The sequence below is a fragment of the Zalophus californianus genome, chromosome 14, assembly GCF_009762305.2.
Source record: "Zalophus californianus isolate mZalCal1 chromosome 14, mZalCal1.pri.v2, whole genome shotgun sequence".
NCBI classification, from domain to species: domain Eukaryota; kingdom Metazoa; phylum Chordata; class Mammalia; order Carnivora; family Otariidae; genus Zalophus; species Zalophus californianus.
The window spans coordinates 79,292,395-79,307,400 of NC_045608.1; the positions used below are offsets into that span (position 1 = coordinate 79,292,395).

The 15,006-nt window shown below is 43.2% G+C and overlaps 1 protein-coding gene across 4 annotated transcripts in view; it reads left to right on the forward strand.

Moving 5' to 3' along the window:
- CDH20 (cadherin 20) overlaps positions 1 to 15,006 on the forward strand; it is a 204,615-nt gene that overhangs the window by 146,837 nt on the left and 42,772 nt on the right. For all 4 annotated transcript variants that reach the window (XM_027577077.1, XM_027577080.1, XM_027577078.1 and 1 more), the window contains one exon: positions 8,662 to 9,065. In XM_027577077.1, the coding sequence (XP_027432878.1) occupies positions 8,820 to 9,065 (246 nt within the window). In that variant the 5' untranslated portion in view covers positions 8,662 to 8,819. The remainder of the gene's footprint in view (positions 1 to 8,661; positions 9,066 to 15,006) is intronic.

Below are 15,006 nucleotides of genomic sequence, written 5' to 3' on the forward strand. Positions count from 1 at the left end.
ATAAAAGACACTATCTGTGTCTTCAAGGAGCTTACAATATGGGGAAGAGAAAGACAAGCAAATAATTACAATATCGCATAAGGAAGAGCCAATGGGAAATGCATGAAGCACTGTGAGAAGAGAGATGAGATGGGAAACACAGAAGAAGTCAAAAAATAAAATAAAACAAAACTTGATCTATAGTATTATATTAGGTCATGATAATCTGTGACAACCCTTTAAACCTTTAAGCCACTGAAAGAAGATATCTGAGCCTCAACAAGGTTAAGCAAACACCCAGCATCACACATCGAAGGGCAGAGCTAGAAAGTCTTAAGCCAAGATGTCTTGAGTCCAAATTACGCATCATTTTCCAAAAGAGAGGTGTTTTTTTTTGAAAACAGATTTTAGAAGTTTCTCTCTTCCTTTAACAGAAGAAATAATAAACATCAGTGTGATTTTTGTTTTACCAGGAATTTTTCTTTTCCTTGAACAGAGTATCTAGTTGTCCTCTATGTACACATTCCTTACAGTTTAGAAAAATGAAAGATAAAATATGCATGACTCCCAACTTGAGAGTGGGTATTGTGTAAAGGGAAGAACATCTGGGAGCTGACAGGTCAAAAGGTCCCTAGCTGAGCTGAAGCCCCGGATCAGCTTCACCAAGTCAGCCACAGGAAGGCACCTAGAGCAGGTCCAGTCCTGGGTCAGGAGCAGGGGGCCTGCATGCAGTGTGTGCTCTGGAAGCGGCCAGCCAGAACCACTCTCAGGGAGAGGAAGGAGCTCACATTCTTTATGTCCAAAGCTGCTTTGAAGTTTTGGACTAAAAAGAGAAGGAAAGTTCTTGCCTCTTTAAATAATCAGGCACAGAAGGATGAATTTTTTATCCCTAAGTCTAAAATCAAATTTATTACCTTGCCTCTAATGAATGCCTCCTCCCAATTTCCAGCTGTAACCTAAGCACAGAACCTTCCTGTCATTGTTTCATTAGCCCCCCAACCCTCATACCCACCTTCCTTCACATGGATTCAGTTTCCCAGTGATGGAGACTGCCTCTTCAAGGGTTCGGACTCCTCCCCAATCCTTTTCCTACCCTGGGATTCCTGGTTGAAGTTCTCCTTAAAGGTTCCCCAGGACTCTAGACGGACTCTCCCACCTGCTCTCCGCCCCTCTCCAGCAACGCTCCTGAGCAGTGATGGGACTATGCTGCTCATGGGACTGCATGCTCAAAAACCTTTAACCGCTCACTCTAAACAACCTCAGATTCAAAACACTTCAGTCGGCAATGTTCACAGCTCCTAGCTACTGTTTTTTGCCTGTCTCCCCTGCCCCATCTCTCATTACTCTCCCGAACAGGCCCATTCTCCAAACAAATTCAAGTACTATTCTCCTGACAGGCGTCTGCGACCTGCCTCTGCACCTTGGCACTTGCATTTGCTTTCACTTTTTTCCCTCCTCTCCATCCTTCAAATTCTAGTTGACCCGCTCACTCTCCCCACAGCATTTGCCTAGAGCAACACTCACACCAGTGTCAACACTCACACCAGGGCCAGTGAAGGAGCTGCAAAGAGACGTGCAAATCAGCGCTCGTGCGAGCTGGTGGGAGCCTAGGAGCCATCCCAGCACACCACCCACTACTGGTTTGTCTCTGTGTAAAATGGGGAAAGGATACCTTTTCATGGACTTCTTGCAAGGACTAAATGACAAAGTAGGGGTACAGACTTAACACAGCCTGGCATGAAATGAACATGCCACGCTGATACTCCTGCAGTCGCTGCTTCTGCGATTCCCGCTGCTACCACACCATCATCAGTGCCACGAGCGATGCCCCACTCCTACTCCCATTACCACTACCATTACCACTGCCCCAATAAACTGTAAACTCCTTCAAGGAGGGAGAGAGGACTAACATTTATTAAGCACCTACTGTTTTTCCAACACAAAGCTTTAACCAGCCACCGAATACCGTGCTAAGAGCTTCATATATATTTTCTCACTTAATTCTGACAATCACCCTGTGAGAGTCGATAACAGACTGAAAGAGTTTAAGTCACTTGCTCAAGACTGCACGGGTAAGAAGTGGTAGGGCTAAAACTGAAACTCCATTTCGTTGGGCCTCACAAACCGCTATTGATCAAGCCTATTTGATGCTCAAATATTTATCAAATTAATAAGTTAAGTCTTAATTTTAGACAGCAAACTGACTTTTGCCAAAAACGCTTCTTCCATGGGGTGCCTGGGTGGCTCAGTTGGTTAAGCAACTGCCTTCAGCTCAGGTCATGATCCTGGAGTCCCAGGATTGAGTCCCACGTCGGGCTCCCTGCTCAGCGGGGAGTCTGCTTCTCCCTCTGACCCTCCCTGCCTCATGCTCTCTCTCTATCTCATTCTATCTCTCAAATAAATAAAATCTTAGAAAAAAAAAAAAAAAAACACTTCTTCCTATGGATTAACCTTTATGGTCCAGGAAAGACTACAGAATTGTCCTGCTTTCCTAACGTTCTGTGCAAAGGCAAAGTTAAAGAGAAAACAGTAAGTAGTAATTATTTGCAACTTCTTTCAAAGAACTTTAGCCAGAGAATTACCTAATTTAAAACACATGCTTTTTTAAAATGAACAAGCACAAATTTAGTGCAATTATAAATGCCACATAAGACTAGAAAAATTAGTGAGCATGTGAGACAACTCTGAAAAATCCAAATTGATCATTCTTGTCTAACTGTAATCAAAGAAACTGCCCATGGACTGAACTGTACTTTCATTAGCTTGATTAAAAGTGAAAACTAGAGGAAGCATAAAGTAGGTCAAAAACTTCCTTGGGGCACCTGGGTGGCTCAGTCGGTCAAGCGTCTGCCTTTGGCTCAGGTCATGGTCCCAGGGTCCTAGGATCGAGCCCCGCCATCAGGCTCCCTGCTCCGCGGGAAGCCTGCTTCTCCCTCTCCCACTCCCGCTGCTTGTGTTCCCTCTCTCACTGTGTCTCTCTCTGTCAAATAAATAATTAATTTAGAAAAAAAAAAAACTTCCTGACTCCTTTAGGATTAAAACATGTACTAGATACTAAGTATGCGTGAGAAGATCCATAAGAATATATTTGCCATTCTTGGAAGATATGGAAAGAAAGATCGGGCATCCTCAAATGGAAAAATTAATTATAATGGGAATGAAAGTAAGGAGGAATTGGGCATGAACTCTAGTGAAAGGATTTCTAAAGTAGAAATGACTTTATTCATGACCTGAGCTAGGGAGTTTATAGCTAGAGGGTCAGCATATACGTAGGATGCACAAGGCGGTTTTTATTATGGGCCTGGTCAGGTTTTTCAAAGCCAGCTCCTAATGACATAATTCATACTTGCTCCCATTTTTTTTGTTCTACTCCTCTCACCCACACGTGGACGGACAGATGGACAGACACAAACATACACACACGCACACACACACACACATGCACACACCCTCATATAAAACCAGATACTGTTCCTAAACTCTTTGGTTCAACCACCCTGTACCTCCCCCTCAGCTACATCAGCCCCACGCTTCCATTTTTGAACTTCTTAAGAGCACTCCCTCTCATAAACCAGTCTGGTTGTGGGAAGGAAAAGGAGAGGAGAAAGAATAAGTGGTGACAAAAGGACAATTGCAGAAACGACAAGAGAGGAGTGAACATTTTAACAACTGAACCGTCAGGCTCAGAATTTCCAGTTTTTGAGGAACCTGGAGAAGTGGGAATTCACAGAAATATAGGCAAGCAAAATTAGAATAAGCAAGAGTAATGACCACCTTTTCTAAGAAATCTCATGGAAATTAAGTATGTTTTGTTTTTCTTCTCAATTTAAAAAAAAAAGGCAATACCACAATTCCTCAATTCTAGACACCATCAATTTATAAACAGGCTCTTTGAGGGGCAGAGGAAAGAAATATGACCACATTAAATGTACACACTGACTCTAAGCCGTATCCACTTCACAAATGCTAACTTTGGGGTTGGGGACAGTATCATGAGGCAGGTTAAGGCATGGAGTAGGGGAGGGGAAGGGAGAGCACAACCCACATCCAAGAAATCTAGTACCCGGACAACTTCTGGCTCTGCCGAGGGTCAGTCGCCTCCACAGATGGGTAGCTTTGCATAGGCTGGTACGTTGATGGCCACAAAAGAGAGATGAAGCTTCTACTCACTTAATGACGGACTGCCCAGGAGGAAACTGAAGATGGCACATCTGTAGTAAATGGAAAAGACTTCAGGTCAGAGAAGTGTCTCATCTTCCAGCATACAAAACCATAGTAAACACCCTTCCCGAAACACATCCCCAGTGGTGGACTCTGGTCAGTAGTACAGACATACACGTCCAGATTCAGGAATGCTGCAAATCTGTTCATATGAGCAATGAAAATATTTTCTTTATAGGATTCCACAATGGGTATCTTGTTGTTTGTGAAATGCACATATTCAAAGATATCACCATCATATGAATTTTTCACTCCAATTTATACAACAACCACCTGCTCTGTTCTCTATGGGTTCTATATTCTATACTGAAGAATTGTGATTCCTAAGTAAAATGTGTTTGCTCATATTTCTCAGGTGAGACCTTTGATTGAGAGGCAGGATAGCATCGTGACCCTGAGATGCATTCTGATTGAATGCTGCCGCGTGTCCCGGTACGCAGTCACATCTCCCTGCCGTATCTAGAATCTTCACAAGGTTTCTTTTTTCTTTTTAAGTACATTTTTAAGGCTCTTTCTAGAAGTAAAAGCGAAAACTTAAGAAGTTTAGCTACCCAAAACCACACCACCACTGTCTATGTTAACCTCTTAAAGGCATGAGGCCGCATCAGAAAATTAAAACACCTTCCCTCCAGAGGGGGAGTCAGTAGCAGAGGCAACTGACTTTCTGCTTCTACAGAGACGTCATTTGAGCTTTACTGAGCAGTACTTCCATTAACCATGAAAAGCTCAGGAAAACTGGAATAATGAAGAAAGAAATCAGAGGGAGACCATAAAAGCCCAGTTCATTTCAAGGAGAAAGCGGTAACATTCCCTTCCCCCTACATTTTAAATATCACAACAAATTTAAGTAATGAAATAAACAATTCACCAAGAGCACACTTTATCTACAACTTTAATTTCTTCCTACTGTGTTCATTACCAAGCTGTTTGCTTTCTTCAGGCAGGATGGGGGAAAAACTTTTAAAAGACTCATTTAACACAGAAGTCAATTTCCACTAATGTATTCTTTGTGTGGCATATGTGGTCTTCCAAAGCAGATCTATACATACAAACATACATATATTAATTAGCCTCTTCCTTTACAAGAACAACAGAAATTAACCTACCTTCAAACAGATCATCACTACTATTATCCCACAGGAAAAACACGAACATGAGAACCGTACTTTTTACAACAATTGAAAACTGGTTAGTATTTCTGATAGAACTGACTTCCCTTCACTTGTATAAACAGCTCTAATTGTGAAAAGAATAATGTAACTTTTGTATAACCCAGATTTTACTTTCTGAAAAGTTAGGCAGGGAGTATTTTTCATGCATTCTGCCCTGAGGAAGCAGGAATAAAGTGCTTTCCATCAACTGTAGCTATCAAGTTATTTAACACAAAAAGAGTTTACAGGCGCTGCGGGCTTTGATATTTGATGTGTGTAAGGGGGAATATGAGAGGGGTACCCGGACCACCCGGGCTTTCACAGGGTCACCAAGGGCTCCACAGGTCCTAAACATCCAAAAGCCACTCTCGTACGTGTTCAGCGAAAGGGAAGAACATGAGGGCTTTGCACTCATGTGTAGGAGGCCAAAGTGGGCCGGAGAGACAGATGAAAGCTCAGGCAGCCTCACCGCCTACAAAATATTCATCACAAAGATTCCAAAGAACACCTTTTTTTTTCTTGAGCTTTTCAGATCACACCGAGGTAAAGACAGGGGCTTTTAATTGGCAAGAATGCATGTCTAGTTTGTAAGAGATGAGAGAATATAAGGGACAGTATTTAAAATCCCGCAAAGTTTCCTCAAATCTCATTCTGTCCAGAAAATTTAGCCAGTACAAGCAGGGAAGGGGACATCTGCACACCCCCATGCACAGACATGCCTGCACCTGAGCACTTAGAATCCAAAAGCAAGATGCTGAAACCAGCCAGAGAAAATACAAAACAGTCAAAAATAATGCTTAGGCGGGGCACCTGGGTGGCTCAGACGGTTAAGCATCTGCCTTCAGCTCAGGTCATGATCCCAGAGTCCCAGGATTGAGCCACCATCAGGGAGTGTGCTTCTCCTTCTGCCCCTCACTTGTGCTCTCTCTCTTACTCTCTCTCTCTCAAAAAAATAAAATCTTAAAAAAAAAAATAATGCTCAGGCAAAATGTACACATGTGAAACACCGACATGAAAGGAAATATATTAAAGAAAGTATATATATTGAGTTCTAGCTTTGATAAATGCAATCCAAAAAAAGAATTTTTCTCTATTCTACAGAGTTTTCTAACAGCTAGTCCTTCATTAAGTTCCCTTATATGGAAAAAAATAATTGTGGTTATTACAGAATTAGGCTAGGCCAGACTCTAATACCCCACGGTACTTATTCCAGATGTAGAAATCCGTGAAATAATATATATTCATTAAGCCCTTTCAGAATGTTGGTTCAAAAAGTGCCCACGAAATGTGGTTCAGGCTCAGCTTCACCATTTTTAACACACAACCCAAGTAATTTCTCCTTCCGCGGTTGCTTGGCTAGCACCTCAGTCATTTACAGAGTACGTTCACCCACATTATCCTAGCAGAGAGATCCTCAGGTAGTCCTGTGAAGTAGGCAGGAGAATTATCATTCCCTACTTAGCAGGAGGAACAGAAGTTTATAGAATGAACAAGAGGTAATGAAAATAGAACCAGGGGGACAAACTGTTGGGACACTCAGCCTAGTGCTCTTTGGGGAAGTTACAGATAGGTTTGTGCCTTGCAACACATGGACTATTCCCTTATGACCATCCATCACAGTATTCTGGTGATAGCTTTTGGGGTCATGCCCTTTAGTCCATCTTCTAAGTCCCTAAAACAGCATAGCTGTTTCTTACCCATCTTTTTCATTAATCTTGTAGAAACAGAGCATTATTTAGTTGCATGGATTAATGAAAAAGAAGGTTAAGACGCCTTCTTTCAGACCATCTCTTCTTGGGACAAGCATGAGAGAAACATGAGCTGGGTCCAAAGAGGAAAACCACCAATACGTGGTAACCGACCTTCTAGAACACCACTGTTTTTATTAACAAACATGGCACCTTAAATAAGGCACACCTAGCTTGCTTTTACTTAACAATCTGAGTTTAAGAGCTAGAACTTGAGGCACAGCCTTCCCTTCGGTTATAGAAGTTCTTTAGTCTGCCCCAGCTTGTCCTCTTTATCAGTTCTCATTGAAGTGATTTCTCACACAGAAATGAAACAGCGTATTGTGTGAAATGATTATATCTTTTTTTAATTCTTTTGTTTATTTCAACAGTGACTATTGGCGAAGACGCTAAAACGAGTTCTGATGGTGACAGGTAGAAGGTGGTAACTGAGACGCCATCAATACGTTCCATTTTAAACCACTTGTAGAAACGGAGCATTATTTAGTTGCATGGGTCTGAAATCCCCAAATATACACATCTGTTCTGAGACGATGACAGTTCTCCATGTTCACAGTGAAAATATTAACCCCACAGAAGTCATTTTGGTTGTTTTGACAGAGTGGTGGGAACGTATGCCATTTCATTGTGCCCAGCCAAAGTAAAGGAAGAAAAGGTGGATGAGGTCCCAGTCTGGGAGTGAGGTCACCAGCTCATCTGCCTTCACAGCAACAAAAGAAGTCTGACTGATGAAAAGGTGTCCCTAGGGTAGAAGTCAACATCCCTTTGTCTAAATGAGTCTTTCAGATCGGGAGGGAAAAAAATGTGTTGGCTAGCCTCTCTTAACATGCCCAGAGTAGCATGTGACTAAGAGCACTTTAAAGTCTGTTGTGAGTGATATAATGATTAACTGACCATTCAAACCCTAGAAAGGTCACGGTAGCAGCCCCTCTCAGTGCTTCAGAGCCAAAGCAGTAGAGTGTGAAACTCAAATTCCACCAGGAGCTCAGAGAATGATTAAAGTCAGAAGTGATCTGTGGCTGCTTATAAATGAAGCCCGAGATCCCTAACATTATCAATAACATGGGGTAGACATAAGATAATTGTGGGTGACAAAAAAAGATAGCTGGATTTGCTTTTGGCTTTTTAATGAGCCAAGAAAAGCGGTTGGGCTAATGAAAATATTAGTTATTAGCTGTAAATTTTGGAAATGAATGCTGTTTTTAAAAGTTTAGGAGGCTGTCTGATCATACATATTTCAAAGAGCACACTATTAATCCAAGCCAATCAATAATACAGCATAACCCTCCAGTCATGTTACCAATGAGAAGAAATTTATTCACCAGTTTTATTCCCACTGAACTCCATATCCAAAGGTTTGGGATTGATTATAGCAAGACAGGTTGTCTTCTTTTTATTAAAATATTATTTGTTACTCAAACATTTTTAAAGCAATAACATGTTATGACTCTTTAATTCGTTGAGTAGAGAACTGAATATTTACTGACATTTCTTGAGAACTTGCTATAAGCCCACAGGAGAGGATCTGACATCGTCACAGTATGTTCTCCTTAACTTGACAGGAAGTCAACTTCAAGCAGACTGACTTGAATCGAGATCTCCTTTGAGAAGCCTAAGTGTCCGGTAAACTGCACTGGTATTTTTTTACTGCATTGGAAAATACTCAAGTTCCAGTGGCTTTACCATCCTGTACTTTACTTTCTGAAAACCTGGCAATCCCATGTGGACTTCGGGTAGAATGAGCAATGCAAAGAGCTGGCTGGGACTTGGCATGTCCTTGTACTTCTGGGGACTGATGGACCTTACGACCACTGTTCTCTCGGGCACACCAACACCACCAGGCAAATTAGAAGCGCTCCTGTCAGACAAGCCACAGTCACACTCGCGGACAAAGAGGAGCTGGGTTTGGAACCAGTTTTTTGTTCTGGAAGAGTATACTGGAACTGACCCTTTGTATGTTGGCAAGGTAAGAATGGCCACACAGACAAATTACCAGGGTATCAAATATTGAAAGGGAGTACAAATATGAACTGAAGAAGAGAGGTCGCCTAACCTGTTTTGGGAGTCCTGAGAACAATTTTAACTAGTGGTATGTTACTTAACAGCTAGTTGAAATCTAATTTTGGCTTTGTCAGATACCAGTCAGAAAAGGAAAGATTTCTCCCCTTGTTCAAGCCTCTGTTCTAAAGTGGGAGAAAACAAGGTATTAGATTTTAGAGGAAAAGCGTGGGACCCTGCAAGACCCATTAGAGTCCCAAAAGAGGCAGCGGCAACAGCTTTGGGGAATAACAGAATGGGGAAGAAAGAAACCAGAAAATGCAAAGGGGAAAGTAGAGGGGTTTTCCCCTTTGTTCTGTTCGGGTCCCCCCCCCCCCCCCGCAAAGCATTTCCACAGGTATTGCCTGGGGCCTAAATTTAATGGGGAAAAAAAAAAAGAATAAAACATTCTTCATTTCAGAAGATCCTAGCATGTGCTTTAGAATAGTTTGAGACAATCAATGAATATATTTATAAACTTTACACTCGAATTCCCTTGATTTATCTATCATCATTTCATTTTTAATCCAGGCTTTCTCCGGTGTTTACTTTATTTGGATGTTAATCAGAGACCATTTTGTGAAAGCAACCAAGTGAAAGAAAATGGGAAACAAGGACCTAATTAGAAAATAAATAATTCATTCAAATGATAACTTAAACGCTTGTTTAGCACAGAGGCTAAGAATGTGGGTTTCAGAGTCAAACACATATGGGTTCAAAACCCAGCTTTGCCAATTGCTTCCAGAACGACTCTGAACAGGACAATGAAGCCCCGTTAGCCTTGTTTCTTCACACATCAAACGGGGATAACGAGAGAACTACAACTTCTCAAAGAGTTGTCTGCATAAGCTCTTTCCTCAACTCCTACCCACTTCTGAATTCAGATCTGACTTCTGTCCCCTGCATTAAAGTCATGTTTTCAGTGCTCCCAAGGACCTCCCTACTACCAAACCTGATGTTTCGTTTTATGGAACCGACCACCTCAGACCCTGCTGACCAGTCCCTCCTTCTTGACTCACTGTCTTCTCTCTGCCTCATGACCTTCACAGTCCGTTTTTCCCTCCTTCCTTCTCAGCCTCTTTGCTGGCCCACATGACCCCATCCATTAGAGGTCCAGCTTGTCTCTTTGCCTCAGGCCACATTCATTCTCTGGATGGATTTGCCATCCCCATGGTTTTAAACACCACCTCTAAATCAAAGCCTCCATCTCTGGCTCAGGCCACTCGTCTGGACTTCAGACTCATAAACCCTATCGCATATGTGACAGCTCCACATTTATGACTCAAAGCCCTCCCAAATGTAGCATATCTGGTAAGGAATTCTCGGTTTTTCTCCCAAACCAGGTCTGCCCCCAGTCTTCCCTATGTTATTAGCACTGCCATCACTCACTTTCTAAAACCAGATACAAGGTGGTCATTCTTCCCTTTCTCTTGCCCCCACATTCTCTCCACCTGCAAATTGTCAGTCCTTTGCCAAAATACATCCCAAATCCTTCATTTCTCCCACCTCCACTTCCACTGATATCTCTCACCTGGGCAAACACCTGAACTCCCAACCAGTTTCCACACTTCTACCCACACTCTCTTCCAATCCATTCTCCACACATGAGCATCAGACCATGGCACTCTGCTTACACCCTTCCATGTCCTCCCACTGTACTTTGAATCACCCAGACTAATCCCCACAACGCCACTCCTCTCTGACCCAGCCTGCCTCCCGTCTTCCCACCACATCGCAAGACACCCTTTCTTTCCCTTCCTCTCGTGTTCCAGGGACATAGCCTTCTGGCATTTCCTCCAACTTGCCAAGCTTTGCCTGATTTTTCCCCCAAAATAAAATATTCTTCCTCTGGCTTCTTTCGTGGTTGGCTTCTCCTCACTCTTTAGGGCTCATTTTGAATCTAGGTCTTCCTTGACCATTTCCTAAGGTAGGCCCCTCTGTTAGACTCTCTCATGGCCATTATTTTTTTCAGAGCTCTCATCACACCCTACAATATCTGACTCATTTGTTTGTTTACATGAGTACTGTCTGAAGCCTTGGACTAGACTGACTATAAGCTCCCATTTTATCCCCAAGGCCTAACACAGTACCTGTCACATAGAAGGTGCTTTAAAAAAGATATTTAATACTTCCTGGTGTCATAAGGATTAAATAAGCTAACACATGTAAAGTGCTTAGCACAGGACGTGGTCCAGAGTAAGATCTTAATGATCATTACCCTGTAAGTGTAGTAGTGATACTGGTAGTAGTGGTAATAGTGGTAGTTCGGGATTTTGCTACATAACTCAGCAGCTCAGTAATGTGTATAACCTAATGCAGCCGCCAAATCTCCTAGCCTCAAAATCTGTGACTTCTCTTTGACTTCTTCCTTTCCTTCCCTCCCTCCCTCATGTACAACCAGTCACCACATCCTGTCAATAGCTCCTTGCCAATTTCTCTCAGATTCACCTCATCTTCTCCAGGCTCTGTCATTACTGTGGTCCCTCTGCTCTTCATGATTAGATTAACTAAGCAGCCACTGCCCGTCTCCCCGTAGAGAATCTTCCCCAGTCCTCCCCTAGGACTCAGGACATTCATCTCCTTGAAGCAACCTTTCCATCACGTCACTGCTCTGATTAGGAAAGCATTGTAGCTCCAATGCTTATCAGAGCTCTTAGCTCCGTTCAAGGACTTGCAGAAAATGAGTCTTCCTCCCTTATCCAGCCCTCCCCTACGATTTCACAAATCTAGTCCTGATCCCAGTCATGCTGGTGTCCTTACTGGCCCTGATACACATACCACGTTTGTCCCTACCACAGACATGTACTCGTGCTCCTGCCCTGCCCAGGACACACTGTCACCGCCTCTCTGTTCAATCACATTCCAGTTGCTCAGGGCCTTAGCTTAAAAGCCATTTCCATCATGAACACATCTTCTATCTACTCAGAGTTCCAAAGACTTCTAGCTACTCATTATTTGTAAAATATTTCTTCCAACTAGACATACATGGCTACTGCTAAAATAAGTTTAAGAAAATACATTTATTTGTATTCAGTAATGGCTTTGTGTACTTGTACAGTCTAGAGCCCTCTTCACTTCTCCCAAGGGTAGAAGCTGAGATTCCATCCTTAGCCTTCCCTACGCTTCCCCAACACTGAGTACCCAGCACAGGGCTGGACATACGACCCTACAGAAAGGCGAAGGTATCTAACGTTGTACTGGGCTACCAGAGGACTATGTGTCAGTCACAGTCACAAAGCGCAGATCATTCCATCATCACAACAGTGCTGTGAGGTAAGTGTGATTCACCACTTTTAGATAATTGGCCTGTGGAACACGGCTCAGAGAGGTGACGCTTATTGCCCCAAGTTACAAAGAAGGTAACAGAAAATCTGACACTGCAGCCACAGGCTTCCCTTTTCACTGCCCTGAGACAGCCCTGAAAAATACAGTGAAGAGTCAATGGTGTTAGGGCACCAGGAATCCAACCAAGCCCAACTGCTTCCCGACATTGGGAACTTAGCTGTCTAGCACCCTCTCTCTAGTACTCATGATTAGTGCCCACCCTTTCCTAACCACCCCAACCCAGGACACAGAACACCCTGAGCATCTCGACAGCCATCTCATCCAGCCAACGCTGAGCAGCCAGTGAAGTGGGGTGTTACTCCACGTTATATATTCACTTACCCAGGCACTGTCCCCCCCCCCTTACTTTGTTTTGAAAGAGAATTCATCCACCTTTCATTCCCTCTCTCCCAGGGGCATTTAGCTTGTCACCTTGAGCTCTGGAAGGTGTCTTTTTAGAGAGCCTGCCTGAGTATTTGCTTATTTCAGGGGAGTATGGCAACAATTATCAGCTGTAATTGGTATGGCCTTATAAAATCCACACTGGGCTTTCCAGGGAGAAGGCAGTGTCGAGTTAAAGCTAGATTATATTGACATACGCAAAGAGTGGGATGCAGAGAGCTTGTGCTTGGGCACGAGGCAGTGGTTCCAAGGCATGCTGAGGTTAACAGCTACACGGAAGCTGTCTAACCACAAAGTATAAGGACTACCGTGCTCCCGGAGTTGTACAAGGCACTATGAAAGATGATAAAAAGAGTAAAATCACCCTTGTTTTTAAAATATTAAATCAACTAAGATTTTTCATAAACTACCTGGACTTTCCATCTTTCACTACTCCTTTAGCTGAAGATCTTATAAACTAAAGCATTAGTAGGATAGGCAGGATATCCACCTATCTTATTCTGTTTAGATTTGGGGAGGAAGAATGTTTTCCCAAGATGTACATAACCATGTGCTGCCAGCTCCATTCCAGAAGCTCCTTACCTTCCTCTGAAGAGCTGGTACTCAGTCAGCATTAGCTGAATTAAATATGGATAAATTATAAAACACATTTTTATTACACTGCCAGTTTGCTGAGTGACTTCAGGGAAAGTTATCAATGCCTCGCATTTGCAATTGTCGTAACCAAATGTGTATTCTACGGCTGGTAAACCCTAATATTAAATGCACATTACCATGCTGGTTATTAAGCTAGAGTCTCTCAGCTTTGTATTCACCTTCCCATACTCCCCGTAGTGATCAGTTAGGGCTGGGACTCTGCGAGCCACAGTTTCTCCTTTTCCGACCAGCTCCCCACTGGGTTCAGGCAGCAGAATGTACCAAAGAGAGAACCAGAGGCAGGAGGAGGGAGAAGGGACTTGTTCCTAATACCTAGCCAACAGGTGGTTCCAGTTCCTGGATCTTCCCCACACTCCCAGCACCAGCCTCATCACACCCCCTCAGAAAGATCAGCACAATTGGATGGCAGCCCCTTCTCAGAAATCTGGATCTGAAGTCTGAGAGAAGTGGGTGCTGGGGGCACCTCCTCCAAGCTCCTGAAGCCCCAGCCCCAGGCGACAGCACTCCCTCTTCGGAGGCCTCGGACCCAGCCTCCTCCAAACATCTAGATTCCAGGAGCCCCAACTGCTGCCCTCTGCCCCCAGCCAGAGGGACACTAGCTGTTTCCTGGAGTTTCTAACCCTCCAAAACTTCAGTGTTCCCTTTTTGCCTTTCCAACTCTCCATATTCAATTTGCTCTGCTAAAATAACTGGTTTAGGTTTTGTTCCCTGACTGGACCCTGAAGTGATACAATTACAGTCCTCAGAAAGCAGTTCTGTGTAAGCAGATTCTGGTCCCTGTCATAGCTGGTCCCCATTTGTTCCCGTTCACAAAAGGCTCATCATGCTTCTCTGTGGATGCCCTCTCGCCCCCTCCTCCCTCCCTTCTCTCCTTCTTACACACGGGCTCACAAACACACACCCAGAAGCTGTCTGAAAGATGCCTGCTAGATCTTTTTAAACAAAGGTAACATTTCCCAAAAAGCTTTAACCCTAATCCTATACCCTACGTCACTCATCCCATACAAGTTTATTGAGCATTTGCTACATTTGAGAATCCACATGAAGATGAAAGCCACATGGTTCCTGCCTTCAAGGAACTTAACCATCCAGAGAATTTCTCAAATTCTTCTCCCGATACAGACAAAAACAAAAGATAACAGATCTGATGTTCAGCCCAGACTCTACTGACATCGGTCAGCTGAATGGCTCCTAAGGAACCAGGACCCCTGCAGCAGCAACAATTTGAGCCTTCTATTACTTATTAAGCACTCTCCATAGGCACAATACTCACTTAAGTTTGGCCTGTGATAACAGCAAGTACGCTTAGTTTTCTTAAGGACCAGAGGACAAAACTTTTTAGATAATAAATAGAACACCTCAAAACAGTCCTGGGTACTTTATGTCAGCTTCTATTCCGTTTTCTTCCCCCTAAATAATCCGCCCGTGCCCTAAATGAACCTTTCATTATAAGTAAAAGTTCTATGCCACATGCCTTAGGATTACAT